At 35.6% G+C, this 24,900-nt stretch overlaps 1 protein-coding gene across 1 annotated transcript in view; it reads left to right on the forward strand.

The window, feature by feature from the left end:
• The window catches only part of ABCA13 (ATP binding cassette subfamily A member 13), a 202,081-nt gene that overhangs the window by 59,368 nt on the left and 117,813 nt on the right, over window positions 1-24,900 (forward strand). The window contains exons 15-22 of the mRNA XM_074576273.1: window positions 461-537; window positions 1,081-1,202; window positions 3,874-4,068; window positions 6,077-6,241; window positions 11,985-12,162; window positions 14,434-14,573; window positions 19,923-20,036; window positions 21,124-21,214. Of these exons, the coding sequence (XP_074432374.1) occupies window positions 461-537; window positions 1,081-1,202; window positions 3,874-4,068; window positions 6,077-6,241; window positions 11,985-12,162; window positions 14,434-14,573; window positions 19,923-20,036; window positions 21,124-21,214 (1,082 nt within the window). The remainder of the gene's footprint in view (window positions 1-460; window positions 538-1,080; window positions 1,203-3,873; window positions 4,069-6,076; window positions 6,242-11,984; window positions 12,163-14,433; window positions 14,574-19,922; window positions 20,037-21,123; window positions 21,215-24,900) is intronic.

A 24,900-nucleotide genomic window follows, 5' to 3' on the forward strand; every position in this document is an offset into this window, starting at 1 on the left:
ATAGACTTATATCCAGTTTTTGAATGGTAAATAATACCTTACGTGTGTATACTCTTTATCACTTAAATTACAATCAGATAGACTTTATTCGTCCTGAACTGCAGTGCATTATATCTCTAGGTTTTAAAAATGTGTGTTCAGTAAGAAACATGGAAGTGAGACATTGCTAGACCTGTGCTTCTCCATAAGCTACTGTTTGCTAGAGCACTTAGCCATCATGGGAACATCTCTACATTTGCAATCTCATTTAGGCATGAAATATGATGAACACTGCGCCACATAAATACAGCATGAGGAGGTCTGTAGAGTTGCTTACTGCATGCACAGTGTGTGCGCATAGAGCACAATGTGACCCTTTTGCCTCATTTAGTGGCTGTTTCACTATTCAAGTTACTCTTTATACACAGTAATGTCAATGACTTAGTTCTGATAACTTGTGAAACTAAGGCTATTGTTTCAGGGTGGCTGAAAATTTGGAGCTACAGTTGTCAGAAAATCCAGCGGCAGCTTTTCTCAGCAATTTTAATCTTCTGAATGGTGGGTTCCAGTTTTCTTCACTGTTTTTACAAGTCACTGCTGCATAATTTTACAGGACAATAGTTTTTTCATTGTTCTTCAAACTTTAAAGGGATACTGCTTATTGAGACTACTGATAATGCAATATATTTTCATTACGCACATGTGCACATACATGCACTTGAGTTGGCACAGGACAGTATAGTTTATCCTGTCAGAGCCTGTCCAGTAAGATGCAGGGATTAATTAGAAAGAAGAGGGGTCTTAAGTTAGTGGAAAGAGAAAATCTTAAAGGACTAAAGGCTCCTTAACTGATTTCATATGTTCGTGTAACGCAGGGATGTGGGATAACCTGTGCTTTTATAGGATAATGGAAACAGATGCACAAGCCCTTCAGTCTGCCAGGAGAGTGACCTTAACATTTGAAGTAGAAATGAATTACATAATATGAAGGTTTTGTGTTTCTTATCACCCCTCAGAATAAATCTAATGAAAAGGGTACAGTCTGTGGGCAATTTAATTAAGCAGATTTGTACTATTTGCACTATTTTTTTTCTCTTACAGATGTGAAGGTCAAGGAGTGTGTGCAGAATCTTACTCAGTTGAGGCTGGACCTTGGTTCTTCTGTCAATATTTCTGAAGAAACTATCAGTACCATCTTGGAAGCCAGTATCTCTCATTCAAAGGTGAAAGATTGAAAAGAGGTGTTAAATTAATGGATCAGTCCATAGCCTGATGTTTCAACCAAAACAAAACAAACCACCTTGTTTGTGTGGAATCTTGTGTTTTCACTTGTCACTTCTATGTGGAATATATCATGAGATTTAGGACTTCAAAATAATAGTGTGAAATATCAAGAAATCAATTTATAGTAGGACTAGTCTTCTGGTCTAAATGGCACTGCTTGATTACCTTCAGCAGTGTTTTAATCCCTTGTGCTGATACGGAATTTGAGCTTTGCTATCTTGGTACCATGGAAAAGGTAAGGATTCCTGAAGAAATCGTATTGTGTCTTCCCACCTCTGATCCTTCCAGTACAGAGTTGTCTGATTATTTTTTTTGGTAATCCTTCGTGTGCTCCTCACTGCTCTTATATTATTTTACCACTGTGTTGCCTGACCTCCACTTTATTTATCTGTTATCTCTTGACTGTTGTCTAAAGGGTAGATTGTGTAAGTTTTCTGAGTGAAGGACTGTGTGTGTTAGCATTGCTGCTGTTTTCTGTGATCCCCGTGATTATCAGAAATAATGAAAAATGCCACCCAACTTACAGGTTCTCTCTCCTTTTTTTTGTATGACTGAAGAGAGTTGGGGATACATTTGGTATTAACTAATCAGGTCAATAAAGCAGCCACTGGGTGTCACTGATGCTCCACTTGCAGAAACAGTTGCAAGGTCGTGAAAAGTGTGGCTATTAAAAATGCAGTTCAGACTATAAACTACTTATAGATGATTTTTTATTTCTGCTTCTTTGGCCGTGTGACTGCCTTTACTGTTAGCTTGTTATTTTGATACCAGTAAATGGTAATGAGAGAAGTCATCTGGAAGTGATTCAGTTAAATGGGATTCGGTGCACTTTTGATCTTTTGGAATAATGCTATTTTCAAACTACTTTCTAGCCTTATTTTTGCCAAAGTCCCATGTAGAGTTTAGATATATGTATGCATCTTACATTTGCGTATCTATACAGAATTTTTTGTTTGCTTAAGTGCTTAAATCCTCCCCCAGTACAACTGCAGCATTGAAGCCTTTGTCTCTTACTGATTATGCAAGATGCACAAGTACTTTTTTAAGCTATAATTTAGGCAGACCCATTATTTTTATGGTATATATAGCCACTGTCTGATAACCCCAATGATAGCTGCAGGCTCATTGCAGTCCTGTATTTCTGTGATTGTATACTACTCCTGCGCTTGCCTCTGGAATGGTAAGGGTAAGCCTATGAGTTGTTTGTGCTTATTGCACTTACCCTTAATTTCTGCCACAATATTATGTTCTGGCCATGCTCATTGACATGTGATTGTTTTGAAACTGTTCAAACCCTGTAACCTGAAGACTATAAGCATTCATTATAGTCTTCCTTATAGGAAGACTATAAGCATTCATAAGGAAAATAAGAGTTTGGATTAGCTCTGTTACTTATAAAGCTGCAAGGAAAGTTCAGAGGGATGTAATTTGTTGGATAAAATGCCAAATGGGTTAAAAAATGGACTGAAATGGTGATATTCATGTGGGACATGAAGAAATAAATTGCAAATTTTATCACAGAGTCAAATTTCCTCCACAAGAAGTTGTCCAAATTGGTATCCTTTTATGTTGCTAGTAGAATTATATTTATATTCATATTCTGTTCCTTGTACATGCACAAAAAAAGGGAATATTGAAATATATAGGAAAACCTTTGGAATCACAAAGGCAAAATTCTGCTCCAGAATAAAAATCTAAAAGTCAAATTAATAAATTGGACATTAAGATGTTCATAGGAATTAATGAGTTAAATTGCACATCTTGACCAACTTTGGCTCCTAATTTGAGTTTTTGGGGATCCTCTCCCTCACTGAGTACTGTTACTAGTTACAGATGCATTCAGTGGAGGCAGGTTCTGTCCTAAGGAGCCCTGAGTACTGTACTTTGGTTCCTACAGGCTCCAAACTTGTAATTTTTCTGCACTTGTTGCCATTTGTTTTCTTTCAGGCATTTCAGGACAAAGGGTAGCTAAGATCTCCTGAGACGTCTGGGCTGTAAACATTTGTCTTTTGATGTGACATTTTTGTAGGAAGAAACAAACCATCATTATCCAAGGAGTTTTTATTGTAGTTTTGCCCAAGGTCTGCTTAGGCACTTGTTCCTTCACCCACTATTAAATAATAACACTTCAAAGGACTGTTGAACTGAGAAATGTGAGCTAGCTCAGAGTAAGTGTTGTCCATATAGACATCCCTAAGTGTCAAATTTGTGTGTGCTCTGAAAGAAGGAAGGTCCATATTGTTTGATTTTAGTGATTCATACATCTAGATTTTGATCTTTAAGTGTTTCTGCAACAAAGGTGTATATCTGCTAGAATGGGTATGTTCAGCATTGTAAATATGCCCGCTTATGGTATGATTGCTCCTAGAATGAATGATCGACCTGTTCACAAATGAAAGTAAATCTTTATAAGAAATACACTTCATCTCTATATATGTACATAGAATATAAAGTAAGAACATACCAATCTGTTATAGAGTTCATTATTTCAGGTCTGTTGATGACTGCAAGTTGTCATGTCACTGTGTCACAAATTCTCACCTTATTGACTATAAAAGAAGGTGATGCATTTCAGGGAGAAAAAATTCTAATAAACATACATTGTGATAGGTATTTTACAGTGCCTTTCTGGTAGCTTTAACCGGAAGATGTGATGAAGAAGTACTTAGCCTGCTGCTAAAGCTACCTGAAAACAGTAAAACTTCCCTGGTGGTGGAAGAATTATGTTCTTTACCAGCACTGGACTTGTATACCACATTTGTAATGATTATACAGAATTTGAACTTACGTCACATCATTTACAAGGTAAGATGGGAAAAAAAGGATTCAGTTCTTATGTTTTTCCTTTGAAGGTGGTCTAAAGCATTCAGGGAGATAAATTAATAATCCTATTGTTTCTTCAGATGTTCTTTCTCTGTGGAAGCAAACATTGGACATACGGCATTTTTTTGTCTTCGTTTAGCTCCACAAACAGTTGAAGAATGGGGTTGGTAGATGCTACTGTATTCCATTTCTTGCTTCCTCAGGAAAATGATCGTTGAGGAGTTAATTATAAAAGCTTTAGAGAAAACACAGGAGGTTGGAGATGGAGTTTCATTAATCTTTAGTAGAGTTTGTAGTTCATGCAATTAGTCACTTAATTTGTAAGCGTGGAAGACTGATCTGGCATCATTGGAACAAGAACAAGCCTAGGAGCCAAAATTATTTTCTAGGAAAAAATGATAACACTCTGGAATGCATTTTATTTGCTGTAAAAATCATGTTGGCAATTCAGGTGATTCCTTCAGGAAGGAGCTCTTCCAGTTCTCAGGATGAGTCTCTCATGAAATATAGGACAAACCTCTTATATTTTACCTATAAAATATAAAATTTTACCTATAAAATATACCTATAAAAATAAACCTATAAAATATAGGACAAACCTCCTATATTTTATATGACCCAAGTCAAAGGACTTTGACAAGAATAATACAGTGCCAAAACTATAATGAAGGGAATGCAGAAGTCTGTAGCAAAACTGTATTATCTGTACAACTGCAGGAAATCTGTGATCTAGTGTGGGTTTTCAGTGAGATAATTTTTTTACTTGTAAGAGCAAAATTACTGGATGGGGTTTCTGATAGTTGGCAGACGTTATTTCAATTCTTTTGGGGTAACTGATTGACAGAACATAAAATGTTGTAAGTACTAATAGTTGAAAAATAGTTATAATATTGGGAGAAAAAATATTTTATTCTAAAGCTTTAGATGCCTAGTTATATTCTGGATGCCGCATGTGCAGTTGAACAGGCAGGCCACACACTATTAAAAACTAGACAATTTCCCAGAATAGGTTAAAATGCCAAAGGGAAAAGATTTCTACTTTCTGAATTATCTGCCAACCTAGAGGGGGAAAAAAATGAAAAAGAAAAAAACCCCCCCATTGCTTATACTGATGAGCTTTTCTACCGAATCCTACTGAAGCATAATGAATTCCTAGCAAATAATAAAAAATGTTGTCAGCTCACTCTAAATTATTATGGAAGATTTGCAATTTTTTTAACTGAATAAGATTTTTTTTTTGCCATTTCTTTTTTTTTAATGTGTAAAAGCAGGTGAAGGCTGAGAAGGAAATTAAACCCAGACATTATTATAGTAGGAAGTCAAATAAAAAGTGGATAAAATAAAGATAATCAGAGGAAGCAGCTGAAAGTATATAATGAGATGATATTGTTTTTATTATCATGCATAGGCAGGTAACAATGAATTGGTTTGTATTACTGTATCATCTAAATAACCTATAAAAACAAAAGAAATAGAGAGAAAATTCATAATGCCAAAAATTGCATGAAGGAAACAGCAAACAGCCAATTGAACTTTAGTCAACTAGGGGATGAAATACAATTATTTTAGGTAAAAGGCAGTCTGTATGAAAAATGCAAAGGGAGAAACAATGCGACAGGAAAGTTTGTTGTTTAATATGGTTCCTAAAGCAACTACAGCGGTTACTAGTTTTAATTTAACTTATGAATTATTTTTAAAATATTAAACTTGAATTGAGCATCTTGAACCTGTTGAAGGAAAAGTATAAACGTGTTCTTTGGATTTTAATTCCTGATTTGGCATTGGCCAGTTCTAACATTACCAGAGAATTTTTCTTTAGATGAATTTGAGTGTAACTGGGGAATTATACTAAAAGGAGTTTTGTTAAACATGGTTTGCAGGAACGTTGTATAAACAGTTTTAGAAAAAGACTGAATAATTTTGAGTGTTTCATTGAATTTTTTTTTTCTCATTGGAATTTAGTGTTGTGATTTTTTCCTTCTTTTCCAAGATTAAGATACCATCTGAGATAGGCAATGTATTAAACATGCTACTGGATGTGGTTTCTAGTATCAGCTCTCTTCTCAATAAAGCCCACCATGTCATGGAAAACCTTCCAGGGTTCCTCCAAGGAATTCAAGACATTGGTGTGCTTGACATCTCTGCATTACAGCAGGTATGTGTATGATTTCAATATGCAAACTTAATTCCCATCATCAGGTGCTTTGTTAGGGATGTGTGCTTAATAAGGAGGAACACTAACAGAAATTGTGCCCTAGAAAGTTGGGAACTTAGAGAGAAGAGAGTCCATAGACCCTAGGAAGAGTCATTTGGACTCTCTCAAGCACTCTGGCAATTTTAAGACTATTGATGTGCTGTTTCTGTCGTCTCTTTTTTCATTAACTTATGAAGTCATGGCCTAAGTTAATATGGTGGTGGGCTACTGATTAATAACAGCATGTATTATCTGTGATTTGGAGATAGCCATGCCTTTTCTGCTAATGCTGTATTTTTTTTTTTTTTTGGTGAGCAGACTATTACTTTGTTTATAAGAAATAGCTTTGCTGTTTTTAAGGATAAGATTTCAAGATACCATGTGCAGTTCTTGTATCTGCCATGGCTTTCTGTTTGGATCACTTAAGGTTTTTTGTGTGATAGTTCTGCTTGACATTTTAAAAAAAGTGGCATGAAGTGTGAGTGAGGATATTTCTTTTGTCCCTGTCTTTAAGGGCAGTTGCTGTTTGTGCATCTGTACAGCTAGCACAGTGTTGTGAGTGGATCTAATATTAAATAAATCAGAAAAAAGAATTCTGTTTGTAAGCCAGGCCCAATTCCATAAGACATGCTTACTTCTATGGCATTCATTACCTTCTGCATTTGCTATTCTGTGTGAAAGTTTAGGATTGAATCTGGTTCTAAAATTGCAAACCTCTAAAAGATCCTTCAGTGGTAAACAATGCAAACTGGTTTGTGACTACAGTACAGACTAAGCACTGCCTTAAATACTGTTTTCCCTAGTGATATGAATCTTTTCTTTGTCAAGATATAATCTGTGTGACAGAGACATATTGTAAAATACTGTTCTGTGCATATTAGTTTTGATTTTGAGCCTCTCTTATTTGGGCTGCCGCAATGAAAGGTGGCTTTTATCAGATGCTTACAGCTTTTCTGCTTTCCTTAAACTAGTTCTGTTTATGTCAGACTTTCCTTTGAACAAATGAAGTATACTTTTTGAGTGAAATCCCGAAGCTGCTTATTTGGTAGAAGAACCTCTCAAAAGGTCCTGTTCAAAAAAAAATTTGCAAAGGAACAAAAGAACAGCAGAGGGCCATCTGGTCACAGTTTTAATCTTTGCTCCATGGCAACCCATATTACCCTGTAATATACCCTTGGAATTTTTGTTCCTTTTTAAATCTTACCTTTTTGGTCACTTTTTCTGACACAATATTTATGTTCTCAGTTTTTGTTAATTCCATTTTTCTTGAGAAATTGCTGTTTGTTTTTGTCACCTAATAATTTGTGGAGGAGTAAAAAAACCCAGTGTCTCTTTCTTTTGTTAATAAATTAGGTTCTTGATGTTTTGAAGGGCTCTTCTGTCTCTGTAACTTTTTCTCATTTTGCAGACTAGTAAGGGTTGTTTATTTTTAAGTATCCTTTTCAGGTTTAACTGGATTTTTTTTCTACTTTCCAATAATACCTTTAATTATTGTTTTGTTTGCTGATTTTCTATAGTGGCCAAACTTGTGCTACTGAATAAGTGTGCTACTAAAGTGCAGGTATTGGTTATACACTTTCTTCTTTAAATATTTTCCTCTATTTACAAAAAGAGTCCATGCTTCTAGATTTTTATTTTCATGATAACCAACAGTAAAGTAGTTCATTGACCTAGGAAGATTACCAAATAACGTACGTAAAGATTTTAAAAGTAAAAATATGTCGACCTTCAGCATAGAGTAAGACAAATTGTCTCCTTCATTAACTTCTAACTGAAAAAGGTATTTTGAAGTTGATTTGAAAAAATATTTAATTACTTCTATAATGAAAGAGGTAATAAAGTAATTGTCAATTATGCATGTGGATTTTTGGTCTAAAAGACAAAATGAAAAGCAAGAAATACCTTCAAAATATCTGTAAAATGTGGAGTTCAATTGGTATGCAACATATTGTGTAATAAAAGATGAAGTAAAATCTCAATATCTGCCAGTCAGTAGTAATTGGAATACAGAGCCGCATTCTACTGTTAACAACATTGAGTGAGTGGGTAACTCCCTGAGGAAACACTGCTGATTTCAATCATGATTTTTGCTTGTTTGTTTGCTGTTTGAAATTATTCGCTTGTATTTCCATAGCTAATTCTCAGTATGTTTGTCACTCATGAATAGATTAGCTGCAGGGGACTTGCTGAGTTACTGAATGCTGTCAGTTGTGAAAGGTGGCCTCATTCTCTGATCCCTCCACTAACTCAAACAAGTTCTCCGTTAAAATTATCATTACTGAAAAGCCTCTTGCTGTTATAAATGTATAAAATTCTGACTTAAGTTTACTCATGGCTAGCATGTTTACTCTTGTATCAAAAATGTTCTGTAGCTTTTATAACTTCTCTAACTCGCCCACTTGTTTGTGGAAGGCTACTCATGGTCTTTCTCTGGTTTGGTAGGTCAAATAGATTTATTTTACTATTTGTTTTGTTTGTTCTAGTTTTTTTCTTTCATAACAGGCTCTCAGTTGTCTCAGACATCCTAGTGTCAACTTTGCATGCTGTGTTGAGGCTAATCTTGAATGTTGGGGACGAGAAATGTGTACAGTGTTTGAGGGGAATTATGGCTGATGACTCTTGTAGTTCTGCTCATTCATGTCTATACATACTAAAATGATTTTCTTAATCTTGCATTCACCTTTTTGTAAGCCGCATACATTTTTGTCTCTTACTTGATCAAGGATCAGTGATACACCCAGGTAAGCTCAATTTTATAACAGCAACTTGTGATTTCAGTTGATAAATAATATTTTGCACTGGTTATCTTTATATTCAGTTTATTTTAAATTAGGTACTTGGTTTCTAGCCATATCACGTTCTGATCTTCTTTTCTCCTGCAATGCCTTCTGGTATTAAATTATAGGCAAATTTCAGTAATTTGGTTCTTTCAGGGCTAAAAAGCTTATCACAGTGGACCTAGGATCTGTCTCACAGGAATAACACCAGTAACTTCTCTGTGATCCAGCATTTTCTTTCTTTTTAACAGAGTCCCTGCAATATCTTAATGCCATTTTTCACCCACCACATAGTTATTGGATTAATGTTGATTAATATTTTCTAGGACAAGAACATTAATTGACTGTTAGGGTTCAGCTAGTTTAGAGATAGCGTGTGTCTTTTTCAGGAAAAAGTACTTGCCTTTCCACATAAATATACTGTATTGATCTGGAATGATAATTTGATAATGCATTAAATTCTACTCCTCACATACTTTTTGTCTTTAACTGCTCCCCGCTTTAAAATTTATTGTATATCTTACCCTATTAAAAATCACAATGAGATATCCATTATTTTCTGGAGCATTGTGCACTCATTCTTGAGTACAGATGAATTTTCTACTTCTCATTCAAATATTGCCATCTAAATTTGATAGGCTTCTGAAAAATAATTTAACCAAATCAGTAACTTTGCTATTTCCCCACCTCTCTGATTCTGTCAATTTCAGTACAATAAAGACTTTGTTTTGCTTATGGCTCTACCCAGAAGTAGGAATATCTATTTCTAATTTTATTTTAATTTTTATTTTATTTATTTATTTTAAATTAATTATTAATTATTAATATTATTAATATTAATTTTATTTTAATTTTTATTTTATTTATTTTAAATTTTTATCTATCTAATTTTGAATTATATTTAATCTCCTTGTACTTCTCCAGGAAAATTGCATTTTTTTTCCCTTCTCTCTCTTAATGTAATGATTCTGAATTTGTTTTAGTTTTATGTGCAAGATGTAACCTGACTTGACTTTTACGTTCCCTTTGTTGAATAACTGATATTTCTACTCCAGATGAACTTGTTTTTATTCATTTTTTTTAACCATACAGCTGTCCAACTAGGTCAGAAGCCCCTATGCTATAAGGTTTTGCCCCCATTTAAGAATCGAGTTTCAGATAGCTTTTTAATCCTCAGTACCAGCCTTTCTCTTCCATGATTTTGTTGGAGTGACTGGCTTGACTGATTACTTCTTTTTGTAGGAGGTTGCTTGTTTGGATTCATCAGCCTTGATTACAGAACTACTTCATCTAGTTTAAACTAGAACAACAGGATTAAAGACAACTTTTTGTGAACATCCATCCTACACAGTTCTTCCACTTTATCAAAGCCAAATTTTAGGAAACATATCTTATTGAGTCAGTGGATATTTAGTTGAAAGACAGTAAGTAGATTCAGTCTGTTGGTGGCAGCTTACCGCATAAATATTCATTATTTGAATTTCAAGTTATTTTGATTGGAACCAGAATTAATTAGCAAGTTTGTGCTCTTTGACTGAAATAAGCTTCATTTATCCTTCTAGTGCAAATAGTCACTAATAAGGATTCAAAACCACTTTTATTCAGCGTTGTGCATAAATAAACTTTATTCCTCCAGTAAAGTCCATGCCAGCAGAGTCATTCAAGAGCTGTAGATGATGATATTATGAAATCTGGCTATTATTTATTTACTATGCTGTATGCTGAAACCATATGCAAAAAGTCAAATTTTGGGAGCAGACAACACTGAGTTTTAAATAACACTTCTAATATTCCTTCAGGATTACTAAAGAAGCACCTGGCACTTCAGTAAATGCATTGATCAGGATAAACTGTTTCTAACAGCACGATCTCTAAACTGTCTGTGATTTTTTTTCTTTATGTTAAGTGCTGTACTACTTTGAAAACTGACTCTTCTGTTTAAAAGAAATAATTCCAGTGATAAAATGCAAATTTATTTCAGCGTCAAATGTGTTGGTTGACATATCACAGTCTTTTTTTCTATTTGCCAGTTGTTCAGTCTTCAAATTATACCTGATAGTCTAGTTATGCTTTTTTTGACAAGCATCTGCAACAGTTATATGTATCAGGCGAGCCAATGCATCCTTCAGTTATACTCTAGCAGCACGTTGCCTTGCAGTTGTATCCTCTGCGCACCTGTACAGCATTCCATGAGATACCAGTTACAACTGAGCACCTTTCTTGAAAAATGAAGGTGCACAGAGGAGGCTGGTTGGTTTGTTTTGTTGTTTTTTTTTTAAATGCGGTGAATGATGGTGCTTAAGCTATAAAAGCAGTTAGATTGCTCTGCTATTAGATGTATGCTAGTCATGAACAAATGGCAGTACTAAATGCTAGTATGACTCAATATGTGCAAAAACTAGAAGCATGTCTAACAAATTAAAAGATGTACTTGAAAAATAGGATTTTAGGGCACGTGCACTTGAATATTTTTTTTTTCTTCTTAGCAACTGTTTTCACTGCAAACGTACGCAAAATGGTTTTGTTTCTGCCATCTTTGTGATACAGGAGTAATCTACCAGAAGAGCAGACTTTGTGAAAACTGACATTGTCATCAAGGAATCTGTAGTCTGATTGTCTTGATATTTTCATTCCTTTTCTGCCTAACTGACACATAGAATTTTGCAAAGTTTAACATAGTATATTACACTGCAGTCTTTCATCGAGTATATTGGCAATTAAAACTGCATTACCTTTTTTTAAACCCCCATGATAAAGGTGATCAGGAGAACTGAAAAGAGCACAGCAGGCCCTCATTCTTGTAGGCGGTTTCAACAGTCTAATTTTGTCAAACTCCTTGGATGCCAATATTGAGAGAACACCAGGGCTGCTCCCTGGAGCTACTAAAAGTAACTTTGATTCATCTGTATTCTGTTTGCTTGTTCTAGTTCTTGCAAGGTGGGCAGTTCAGAAGTTCAGCTGTTGGATCCCTGGAGTCTGTAATTAAGACAGTGTGTAAAGAAGAATCTTCATTTTTCAGCAATGCAAACCTGTTCATCGACATGCCCAGAATCATGGGACTCTTGGAGGACAATATGGCAAAATATGGCATTCCTGAAGACTCAAGTAAGAAAAACTATCAATCACAAGTTGCATGTATGCATTCAGAGTTTAAAGAAGTTTTTCCCTCTTAAATGGAAGTGTTTATATACCAACTGACATCTCAGTTGACACTGTAATCCTGAGCACAAGGGTTGATCAATAAAAGTTTTATGGCTATGAGATAATTGTGGATGAGACAGAAGTGATTCTGGTTGTTTTCTGTCTTTGCTAATAATAAATAAGAATATTCCTGTGTTAGAGACATATTTATTAGATTTTTTTAAAGCACTTCGTATTAAAAATATATCTTTGAGATACACGATTGAGAATTTATTGCTGCATGCCTTTCTTCTGTAGACAGAAAGCTCTGGTGTTATTGTGCAGTAAAATATGCAAGCCCTCTGGATAAAATAATTTTTTTAGATAGTTGATATTCTTATTCTCTTTATCAAGTGCCCAGAAAATCTCTTAGGTCTTATATAATTTCACCTTTGCTCCCTTTCCTCAATATACACTTGACTTACCCTGAGTAAATTTAATATTGTTAATAACGTTGCTAGTGCCTCAGTGGCCCTGTGCAAGAGAAAAATACAGTGCTAGAGTGTCACTAGGGAAGGATCTGTGACAGTGAACCATAGCTCTATCATCTATCAGTTTGTACCGCCAGAAAGTGACTCTGGCTTGGCCGGGACCCTTGGGAGGGAGCCAGAGCTCTGCCCTAGCCTTCTTCACTTGTGTGCGGGATAGCATTAAGCAGGCAGCTCTGCTTTTCTTTCCCATTTGAAGAATGGAGTTACCAGGATGGCTAATTAGAGAGATTGTTTGGGACTTCGTCTCTTTTAAAGATGTTAGGCCAAAAGCACTATCTGTTTCTTGATTTATTTTTTTTTTCTAAATATTGTCACAACACTGGAGTGTTTTAAGACCTTTTACCATAGGACTTTGAAACATCTTTAAAGCATCAGTTAGTTCCAGCATTCCTATGGGTGAATTAATAATGTTTCCCATATTTTACAAATTGGTAAATGAGGTAGTGGAAAATGAAAATTAAAAAATTTCTATGGTGCCACAGAAACTTGATTTGTATTCCTTCACAGTGATTAACTTGAATGTATTTTATGTACCAGACACTTGCCAGTGACTTTCTGAAAATCACAGCAAGCTGAGATTACCAAGTCTTCTGTGTCTTTAGCATATTGATGTTTCTGACTGGCCAGCTTGGAGCCTCTTAATTCTTTGCTGTGATTTAGCAATGATTGTGTTTAGTAATGATTGTTTCCTTTAAGAAAGTAAAAATATGGGCAACGAACTGGATGTTTTTAATGATGCATTTCTGACATTTGTTTTCTTAACTTTTGGCAGGATTTTAAGTGTTTTTGGCCTAGTTTTCCATTATGTACAATAATTTGTCTTCCTTGAGGAGTCAATGACATTATTTAATATTTCCTCACAGCACTGGAAATGGGATATTTCTAAATACACTCATAATAAATAATACAAAAACCCAAAACACGTGAGCTGGGCATAAAAGTCTAAATGTTTCACACAGGAAACTCGTTGCCTTTACTTGAGTGCAAGCGCAGTGGGATATCTTGGAAGCTATTCCTTGGATCCTAGTTCTGAAGGACATGCATCCTAATGAACTAATAGCCCCATCCGATGTAGGAACATGGTTTTGGGTTAAGGAATTGAAAAGTAAATTCATTAGATTTTTCAAATCAGGAATTTAACTGTCATCCCAGTTTTTTTCTTTCATTTTTGGTAGTTTCTTCTGAAATTAGACAAATAAAGTCTGTATTTGAGAAGGAATTTGTGTATTCCTACTTCTTTCTTAAGTAGAATAGAAACCTACGAAACAATTGCGAGTGTGGAGTGAGTCTGGTTTTCTTAGGGTGACTCTTCCCTCAGCATTCATTTTGTGGGCGGAGGTTTTGCATGTGTCCTTCCACCCTAAAATCTCTAAAATACACTAATGTAACTTTTAGGATATATGGGGTTCACAGGCTGCATTTCACAAATGTGAGAAGCTTTTTGGATTCTGATTCTTTTCTTTTTTTTTTTTTTTTTGGTCTGTTTAGAGTTCTGCACTCTCAACACTATCATAGGCTGTGGTTAAACATTTTCTATTCAGGGACTTGTAGTGATTGCTTAGAGGCTGTTGGATAGTATTTGGCATGGTGCTGTGGCAGATCCTAAATCAAGACTCAAGCTTTCCTTTGAATTTAAAAAAATAATAATAATCCAACCTCACCTGTGTTGTCTGTCTTAAATGTGAATCTGTCTTTGGTTTTGCAGCTCCATTTTGCTTGAAGCTTTATCAGGAGATTTTGCAGTCTTCTAATGGGGCTTTGCTATGGACTTTCCTAAAACCTTTATTACATGGGAAGATACTGTACAATTCAAACATTGACATGATTGACCTGGTGATGGAGAAGGTGAGTATCAAAAGAAACACTATTTCTGTTTATTGATTTTGTCTTTGTACTTCATTTTAAAGGTCCATTTCTTTCAGGGTAGGTAGAAACAACTGGATAATTGCCTTTCAGAAAACTGAATCCACCCTGCCCCGTGAGTTCTCACCTTGTTCCCACTTTAAGCTTAATATTTCTCTTAACTTTTATCCTACTTGATACAGTGGTTTCATCTCAGTGTGAAAAGCAGAATTTTGTTCTTAAGTCTCTTAAGCCTCGTATAGAAAGATTAAAAAGAACACATTAGCAGAAGTGTCGTGTGGATCATGCAGTATCAAGGTGTAGAATATACGTATTCCAAGCCAGCTTTTGCCCTCAGCATTTTCTTATGATGGAAACTCTTAATGAGGCAGCATAGGGAACTGAGGGGATGGGATACCCCAGGAAGGAAAGCCTGTTCTGGATGAGTCACTGAGCTGTGTTTGAAAAAAAAAACCAAACAACTTACAGTGCATCCTTCCTGATTATGTTTCTAACACCAGTAGTGTGAATGATCAGTAGTAGCTGAGGTGCCGTATGTGTGGGTCGTGACGACTTGATATTATTCAACAGGTTTGCTGTCTCTGCAGTTTTGGTATGGTAGGTCCTCTGTCTTGAGCATGATTACCTACAATGACATGTTTGTTCATGACTAGCTTTGAGGAACTTCTGTAAGAGGAGGGATGATGACTTATTTTAAGTAGACATCAGACTGCTGAGCAAATTTTGCATTTATCTTGCAAATATATGATTTTTACCCTGGAATATTACTTATTGCAAGAATGGTAATTTAGGTTAATTTAAAATCTAGAAAAAACCACCACTGCTTGTAGGTGTTAGACAAAAAGACTATAGTAACTTTAAATGTGATGATAAAGGTTTTCCATGTAAATGGAGTACAGCATAGTATTTGGACTTGTGTGCTAAAAAGATAGTAAAAAAACCCAAAAAACCCTAAGCCAAAAAGCACATATTAGGTAGCAGATACTAGGTAATTTTATGGTTTCTGCTGTGAATTGGAAATAAGGTTTCAGTGATTTCATATTTTGCAGTTAAATAACTTAATTTGGGCAACAGGTCATCTCTGGAGTTGAGTATAATTAATTTTAAATTTTTAGTCAGCTAAAAATGAAGTTGCTCTTGATGTTTAATAGATGGAAATTCTATAAAGAATGAGTTGTAAGAAATGATGAAAATTCCAGATCGTTTTGTACACATAATTATATTCTATGTTACAATGAAATTTAGAATAACGCACTTAAAACATTTCCACATCATTTTGCCATTTAGTATGCCAAACCCACACTCTTAAAAGCATCTGTGAGATAAATCTCCTGACATACATCATATTCCCCTATAGATCTTTTAGTCAAATCAAGACTGTTCAGAATGAAGTTTGTGTTCTCTTGGTTTGGGTTTTTTTGTTTGTTTGTTTTGTTTTAATGCTCTGGAACAATACAAAGATTCTGGTAGACGCCTCTAGCACAATGTCTTGTTCTCTTTAGGTATTCTCAGGCTCACAAAAGTTCCATCAGTTTATTCCCACCCTTCCCCCAAACCTGTAAATTTAACAAGCAATTGTGGATGTGTATCTGTAAATATGAAAGTAGTAGGAAAGATTTTTCAGCAATATTTTGTTTTATTACAGAAGGCTATCAGCTATTGCTTGAATGCAAACAAAATTTAAATGCAAAGTATTGTCCCAGTTATCTTGAACATAGCTAGTAAAAACCGACCCTGTAGCCCTTACTAAGACAAATCTACTGAACAGAACTACTAGAACAGAAGTTCTAATTTCCTTTAGACTATATGTGACCACATGACAGCTATCTATTAGAAGAAAAAAGCAGAGGATTAAAGCTAAAATGAACATTGGTGTTTGTATACTAAGATAGATCCTGTAAGTTTTTTCACATGGACTGTTTTGTTTTAAGACTGTGTAACTGACCATTCTAAAATAAATTGTGAGGTTGCTAGTTTTAGTTTCTAAGAAGTTGACAGTTCTAATGTGTAGAATAGCAGTGACCATCACAGATACAGGCTGCAGTGCTGACTGGGAGCAAAAAAAGTTCAGTGATAACCCGCATCCAGGAGTTCAAAGACCACGTGTGATGTCTTTGATCCTTGCTTTAGCAACTGAACTTTTTGTCACTGATGAGATGATCTTATGAAAGTATTTCTTATTTCAAAAGATTCTCAGAGTTGATCTTATATTCAGGCAATCACATTAGGACAACTTTGTGCTAATTCTTTGTAATTGGAACAGCCAGGGGAAAAAAAATAAATGTAGCAAGATAATTAAGAAATGAAAGAAAGAAAACTAGTCTAGCAAATTCATTACTTTGTTTCCTGTCTTTTTGTCTAGTATAATTAGAAAAAATTATAATGAGTTGCACAAGTTCAGATTCTAAACTTACATATCCTGCCTGGCTTTGCATAAGCACATTTGACTTGTCAGCCTGTTAAAAGATGTCATTATAAAAGCAGTTCAATAAGTTCAAAATACCATTTTTATTTATTCTTACATCAGGAAGAGGGTTAGACATCTTCAGTCCAAAGAGGACTGTAGTTGATATTGAAGACTCTAATTTTAATCAAAGGCAATATCCAGCCTAGGTGTTACAAAGAATATTTATTTTAATGGATCTTCATTGATGAGGAGGAAGAGAACTTTAAGAGAATTTCTATTAAACATCAAAGTTCAGCTAGTCATTAGCATACAAACTCAGAAGAGTTGCTTTACCATGTAAGATTAAGCATTCATCTTGCCCCAGGTTCTGATTCCTACTGTAATTAGTAAAGGCTGTATAGGGAATAACAGAACATGTCCGTAAGGTGATATTCCCGCCAAATACTGTACCAAATTCCAAAAACTTGGGGGTTAGTCTTGCCAGGACTTCACTGCTATAATTTGTCCACTTGCTTTTTGAGTTTATATGAACTCTTAGAATTCATAGTGCCTGTGGTGATGTGTTCTGCATTAACGACCTCTTCCTCGCTTGCTTGTCCTTCAACTCATGCAACTTGTTTTTTAAAATCCTGTGTTTATATCTCCCAAATATATTTATTTCTATTCTCTATTTCCACTACTACTCTTTATTGTAATTTATTATTATTATTTTAGCAAAACTAAAATTTGCTTAATGCAGATTTCAGAATTATTAGTCTGTAGTCCCCTAGTTCCCCAGCATCTGTTATGAATAACATTGCATTTGTTATTTTCCGGTTCCCTGATAACAAGGGAATTTTAATCAGGAGGTTACACTACAGTGAGTACTTAAACTATTTAATCCTTGAGCACTTTTAGACTTTTTGGCTGGATGTTATCTTGTTCTGGAAACTACTTATTGTTCATTATGTTAAGTTCTATGACTTTTTTTCTTTTTTTACTGCTCCTTCAATTTGAGACAGATTCTCTAAAGTGTTTTCTGTGTAGAAGGCTTCTGACACAGGAACTTCCCAAAGGCCTACTGTGGTGAATGAGAAAGCAAAAATTTTTAAACAAAAACCTTTTTAATATAATCATAGAATGGTTTGAGTTGGAAGGGACCTTAAAGACAGCCCAGTTCCAACCACCCTGCCATGGCCAGGGACACCTCCCACTAGACCAGGTTACTCAAGGGTTTTTTCCTAGTTTTTCTTGTTTTCTTATTTGGTTGTAACATCGTTTTTTTTTTTTTAAAGGATGTTTTCTAATAGCTTCCTGCTGTATAGTGTGTGCATGTATGCATATTGTCTTTCTCAAATCTTTCTCAAATCTTTTTTTGATAGGCAATATGTATTTGTCCAGTTTCCTCTATGTTGCCTTAACTGGTCTCTGTACTTCCTGCACACATCTTACCCCTTTGCTGCTTTTAATTTCTTTCAAATAAGCTTCTACATTATATAAAGGTCATCTTTTCCAAAAATCCGTGCTGCTACAGTAAAATTTTTTATTGTTTGTATAAGAAGATTGAATATAAGAGGATTATGGTTACTGTAGCTCTTTGAAAGTGACTTCAGCAAAAAAAATAAATAATCTTTTGTGCTGTTCAGAATCAAGTCAAGAAGCACAAGTTGCTTGATATAACAATTTCTAATGATATCTGAAAATTTGATCTCCTTGCGTTACAGTGTGACCTATGCTTCTCTGCACTGGGGAAATAGCAATCTCCCATTTTGGCTGTTTGCTACCCTTGCAGCCTTTCTGATCTCCCTCGCCTTGCCTGGACAGTGGGTTACCTGACCCTGATATTCAGGCCTGGGATTTGAGTCCATGAGGTTTCTGTGTAACTTGCTAACACAAGAACTTGTTTCGGTGATTTGAAGCCAATTTTCAGTTTAACATTTAGGATCACTCTCCCTTTGTAAGTGGAATGAAAAATGTCATTTAAGTTAAATGCATAAATTTTTTCAGGAAAATGAAATTATCTGCAAGGGTCTGTTTAGGGCCTTCTGTGCTACAAACGTAAAGAAAGAACCACCAAATTGTTTTCCCATGTTGTGCTAGGAGTGGAATTCTGCAAAAGGCACCTAAAATACTATAGAAAAAATGGTGTACTTTCAATAGCAATTATTGCAAAAAGCGTGGTTCCAAATTTGAGTTTACAACTCATTGCAGACACTTTGCTGGGAAATGTCACGATCTCTACCATAATAACAATGCTGGATTGTTCTTAAATGCACTTCTGTGACTGATAACACCAATTTAAACAAAAAGATACTGCAATATTTTCTGATCATGAGAGCACTTGTGATCTCTTTAAAATAGGCTGGAAAAAATTGATAGTTGTTTGCTGGTGGCTAAGAGAGAATTTGTAGCTTACATTTGACTGGGACAGAGAATATTTTGCTATACTCCAGTGTTCCTCTGAGAGAGTATTTTGAACTACATTGATTGGCCGGTTGAATTTATTGTCCTGACCATGCTTCCAGCTTTCACTTTTATTATATATTCAGTTAAAAGTAGTTTGAATAAAAGACCGACAAGGTCTGCAAAGGCTTTCTTTTGAATATGTCCTAACTGTATTTTTTTTCTGTTTTTCTGAAGAACCTCTATGATACACTGTATGAAAGAGACATTATAAAATAAAGAGGTCTATATGTTACTTCAGGTAGGAAACATACACTCTGCAGGAATTCTTTTCTTTGATTTGTTTGGTATCCAGAGACTGCAACAAATACTTTTAATTTCTTAAGTAGAAAATAGAAAACATGGATATCCTTACTGCTGACTATCAGAGTGGAAATGGAAAGGTGTTGCAGAAGATCTGAAGCGTGACAGTTTTTCCTGGTTCTTAAGATTTGCTATGCATAGTTTTTACTTCATTTGTCTCCATGTATTCTTTTTCCCAGGCTAATTTCACTTTTGGTTTTGTGGAAAACTTGAAGACTTATTCTGAGACATGGCTTAGGATGTCTGAAGTTCTTAAAACCAGTGGAAATGTCCTCACGGTCTCACGACTGCAGGTTGGTAAACTGTGGGAGGGCTTCCGCTTTTCCAGTTATCTGCTATGTGATCTGGGCAGAATTTCTATACATGTAAAAACTTCCCACCTATCTGGCTTCAGGTTTGAAAAGAGCTGAAAAAGAGGAAGATTAGCTTTAGGTTATGAGCCTACAGTGTGATACTGAGAAACTTCTGAGGTGAAAATATTTAAAAACAACGTTGCCTCACGATGTCCAGTATTACCAGGCAATAGGGGAAATAAAACAAGTAGGTACACCAACAAGCTGTATACACTTATTTAAAACAAATGTAAGATTGTAGGAAATAATATATTTTCTGAAACTTGCTTCTTTATCATTGCTTTTTCCAACAATGGGTGCAACCGATAAACTGCTGTGAGAAATATTGGCTAAAAAAAAAAAGAGCATTGTTGTAACTGGGATTTTTCCCGTTCTACACATTTGTATCCTTTTGTTTTCCCCAATAAAATTTAGTTTTGCCATCTTCAACTTGTGGAAACATGCATGGCTGTTACACTTTGAGAAAATAACGAGAATCCTGTCATGGCCCACACATATCAATCGAACCATTACTTTTAAGTTCAAATAAGGAATGATGCTCGTAATCATGCATTAGAATTGCAGATCCCAGGATGCTCTTGTACAATAATCCTCCCCCCCACACCTCTTGGAACTTGGCAAATGAGGTAAAGAAGTTAAAAGAATTCCCAAATGCCAGTTTTCAAAAGATATTTATTTTACTACTGCCAGTGCTAATAGTATAATGGCCTTAAAGTCTTGCAGGAAAAGAAAATGGGTTTCTGTCCCAGCAGACTTGCAAGGACATTAGAATGGACTCACAGTTAAAATCTTTGCAATAACGGAGGACAGTGATGTACAGCAATGGGGAGTATATGTCTGCTGTTTATTTGAAATGTGTGGAGTTATCCTGTTAAGAGGGGAAGACTGAAGACATGGAGAGGCTAAGTGACTTCTCCAGTGTTACGCAGGAATCTTGCTAATGGAATTGAACATGAATACAGATGTATATTTTATATTTCTTTAGAGAAGATAAAACTGATGTAACATCTATCACTTTTCATTTTAGGAAGCACTGCAAAGCAATTTCATAAAGCACTTTATAGAAAGTAATTTGGATATTGATATGGAAAAACTCTTGAAAAAAATGCAAGTATATGGTATGTACATAAAAGTGCATGTACTGATTACCCTTATTAGACTTTAACTTGAACTTAGAACTATGTTCAGCTGAAATTTATTTCACCTACTTAAATGATACTAAAGTATCAGACTAAATTCTCTGTTGTTGAGTTAGTCTCAAAGATTTCTAATTGTCTTTTTTCTTCTGAGTGACTGGATAATTTGTATTTCAAAATATTGAAAGACTTGAAAAATCTGGTAACAAATTAGAAGTGGTAAACTGCCATGGGAGAGTTATAAAGATAGGAGCTATACTTAAAAAGGAGGGAAAGGAGAAGTAATCCCAGTAGCTACAGTTCCGTTATGTAGTGGTAAATTTTTGTAAATTTTGAACAAAATCTACATACTTTAAATGGAAATAAGTAGAAAATTAGATTGGATACAGTGTGCTTAATCAAAGCTGTCTGTTTGTTTTTTTTTTTTTCTCCTTTTATTGAGAATTAGTTGCGTGTGGTCTCCTTGATACACAGAAAAGCCTGCGATATGGTTGTAATCAGGGAGGAGCAAGATTGGGCCCAGGTCAATAGAGAGTAACCAGGGTCAGACCCAATGCTGGGATGTCCAGGAGGGGACACAGGAGTGATGCTGAGGCTAGGCCAGGGTGTCGTCACCCTATGGGTAGGGGCCTGGGTCTACTGATCCCCATGGATCAGCAGGTCCATGGCCAGGTCCACAGCCAAGCTCTGATGTGGTGGAAGCTGCATCCTTGGGGAGGCTCAGCCACAGCTCTGTGCAGCTCTGATGCGCAGGAGTGGCCCTGGCTCAGGTGTCTGCATGGGCCTGCCCAGCAGTGTCTGCCTGGGTCACAGCCATCCTTGGCTATACCCTTTCTGCATTGGTACTGAGCCCTGGCAGCTAGACCTCCAGGAGCAGAGTATGCCCTCCAGTGCCAGCTAGATATCCCAAGGGGAACAGTTTATAACAGATGAGATGGGAATTATTATGAGTAATTTTGGGTATACAGGGATTTAAGGAGGAGAAGAGAAAGGATTATACTGGAAATGTAAGTTACTTAAAGATTTTATAAGAATTTGATAATAGAAAAAAATCAATATGTCCAGCTGTCAGTAGGGTAGGTACATGGTAATTAAAATGATTGCTGACATGTGCCAGAAGGAACTGTCCATACCAAAGCAGAGTCTAACATCATTTAAGACAAGTTCATGATTTTGAGGACAAGAAAGTGAGAAAAGTGGGATAGAATGCAGTAACAGATAGTGTGAAGTCACGTACAAACGAATCTGGGTGCTTCCTAGAGGAAGACAGTAGTAGAGAGGACAGATCTGTGTAGTTTGTTATCAGTGAGTGTTAGGATAAGGCCAGACACATCTGTTCTAGTTGTCTGTTGGAGGAGGGCAGTGATGAGCTCTCAGATGCCCCCATGAAGGGGCTGTATGGCCCTCATTGCTGGAAAAAATGGACTTTACAGCCATACAGGTTATGAAGTCTGTTCTACAGTTAAAGAATTAAGTCTAGAGCTAAAATAAATAAATAAATGCAGCTGAAGTGCAACTTTTAGTGTATTTTGGCACCTGCGTCAAAGGAGGAGATGGACAAAATCCACTGAAGCTCCTGTAAGCTTGAAGTGTGTTCTCAGTTTTAAATTGTACTACTGCCCTGAGCTGGTGCTGTCATGGTCAGTGTGAGCTGAAGTTCTTGGCTTTTCTTTTGCACACAGGATGGGAGATTTAATTGAAACTGGCCTTGATTTGAAGCCTACCTTTGAAGGCTAGGACTAGCTGCGCACACTTTCACTAAGAAAAATGGCAAATGGTGTCCAGAATTCAATCCAGAAAATAAGAACGAGGGCTCAGTATCCTCCTTAGTGAGGGACTCAAACTTGAATCCACTATCCCTCAGGAAGATTTTCTTAACTGCTGAACTGTTGCCTAGTCTGGGTCAGGCACAGCTTACGCCTCACGGTGAAGCTAGATCACAATACAACTGAAAAGAATCCCACAGAATCACACAGTTGGAAAGAGAGGAGGGAGGAAAGAGCAAGTCTCTTGTACCTGCAATGCCTGCTGGAAACACAGCTGTCTCAATATATTAGTTGAGTAATAGATGGATTTTGTTTGTTTGGACCTAACACTGGGAACTACATAACAGGTTATGGGCAAATAATATTTCATTAAGTAAATATCAAGATTTCTGGAGTTACCACGTCAATCTTCACTGTTGCAGACAATATCATCACAGAAATCTGTGCACGTGTTTCTCAAGCTATAGCTTTTTAACAGAGCTAAGGACATTTGACAATATGTAATAAAAGGTTAATAGTTTTGGGTGGTGAATACAGAAATAACTTAAGTAGAATGGCTTATGAAAGTAGAATTTCTTTATTTTAATGGAATACAGTCGATAAAATTAACATCGTATAAAAAGTGAAAATCCCTATGGCCTATAAATCACAGTAGCATTTGTGCCTTTGGGAAGCTGAGCTGCCCAAAGTGCCAGAGCACTATTCTGCGTGTACACTTTGATTATACAGATTCGCATTGTCATTGTGCTTTTTGAAATATGACTTTCCCCTCTTATTTTTATGTTGGTTTTGTATATGCTTTTTTGTTTATTGTATTAGTCTATAATCATGTACAACTGTTACTGTAAACCTCTGTTCTTATGTTCGTTTTTGTTTTTTTTTTTTTTAAATTTCATTACTCTCATACTGTGTCAGCTTTTTAGTCCTGTAATTATTTTGCTTGGATCCAACTAAAGTCTTAAATATATCCATGTACGTTATTGGGTTTACCACTCGCAATCTGTTTATTTCCATCCAAAGCTCACGTTTTCCAAAATCACCTAATCTGTGTGATTATGTATTTTGTCTTCTACACAAAACAAATATTCCCTTGGTTTATTACATCAACCCTCACGTTAAGCTGACTTCTAATTATGCTCAAATATAAGGTGCTTGTATTTGTATCTTTTTTTACTTCTCTATAGTGCTATAATAATGGTTAATAGTCTTAGTGACATGTTATTCACCCTGCTACTCCTGCTGGAAAGTGTCGTGGACACAGAGTGAATTGATGTAGAACTCTTCTGACCTCCCTATAAAATTATCATTCTATGAAACCTCGCAAAGTTATACATTTCTAAAACTGTTTTACAGGGTTACTGTGTAAGTTTTACTCACCTGGAACAAAGTAAATATTTAACTGAGTGCAGAAAAGTTTGTAGTTTTCTTTTTAAACCCTTCTTTACTTTCTAAACTAGCTTTGTATAGGCGAGGCAACTGTATTCCACTGTGCTTTCCGACCCAGCGATTTGCAATAATTTCCTGGGTGCAACTGATCTATAGATCTGAATTCTAAAACTTTCCTGTGGATTGTATCTGTTCATTTATGTGTTATTTCTATGCTAGGATATAGTAGTTCATGCACATTGTGAAAGACAACATTTTGCTTACAGAAACATTTAAGTATGCTGTACTCCGAGAAAGCAGCAAGCTAGTTGGTATCTCTTATGCTAAAATATTCAGCAGTTTAATTCATCAGAGAGAAGTTTTTTAAGTTAATTATTGATTTCAAATTAAGATCTTTCAAAGATCAGCTGTTGAAGAGATCTCTGGTTATCTTTTTTTTTTTTAACGTGTATGTATATAGGTCTATATATAATTACACAGACATACACACATACATATATAAACATAAAAATATAG

The sequence above is a fragment of the Larus michahellis genome, chromosome 2 (genome assembly GCF_964199755.1).
Source record: "Larus michahellis chromosome 2, bLarMic1.1, whole genome shotgun sequence".
Lineage (NCBI taxonomy): Eukaryota > Metazoa > Chordata > Aves > Charadriiformes > Laridae > Larus > Larus michahellis.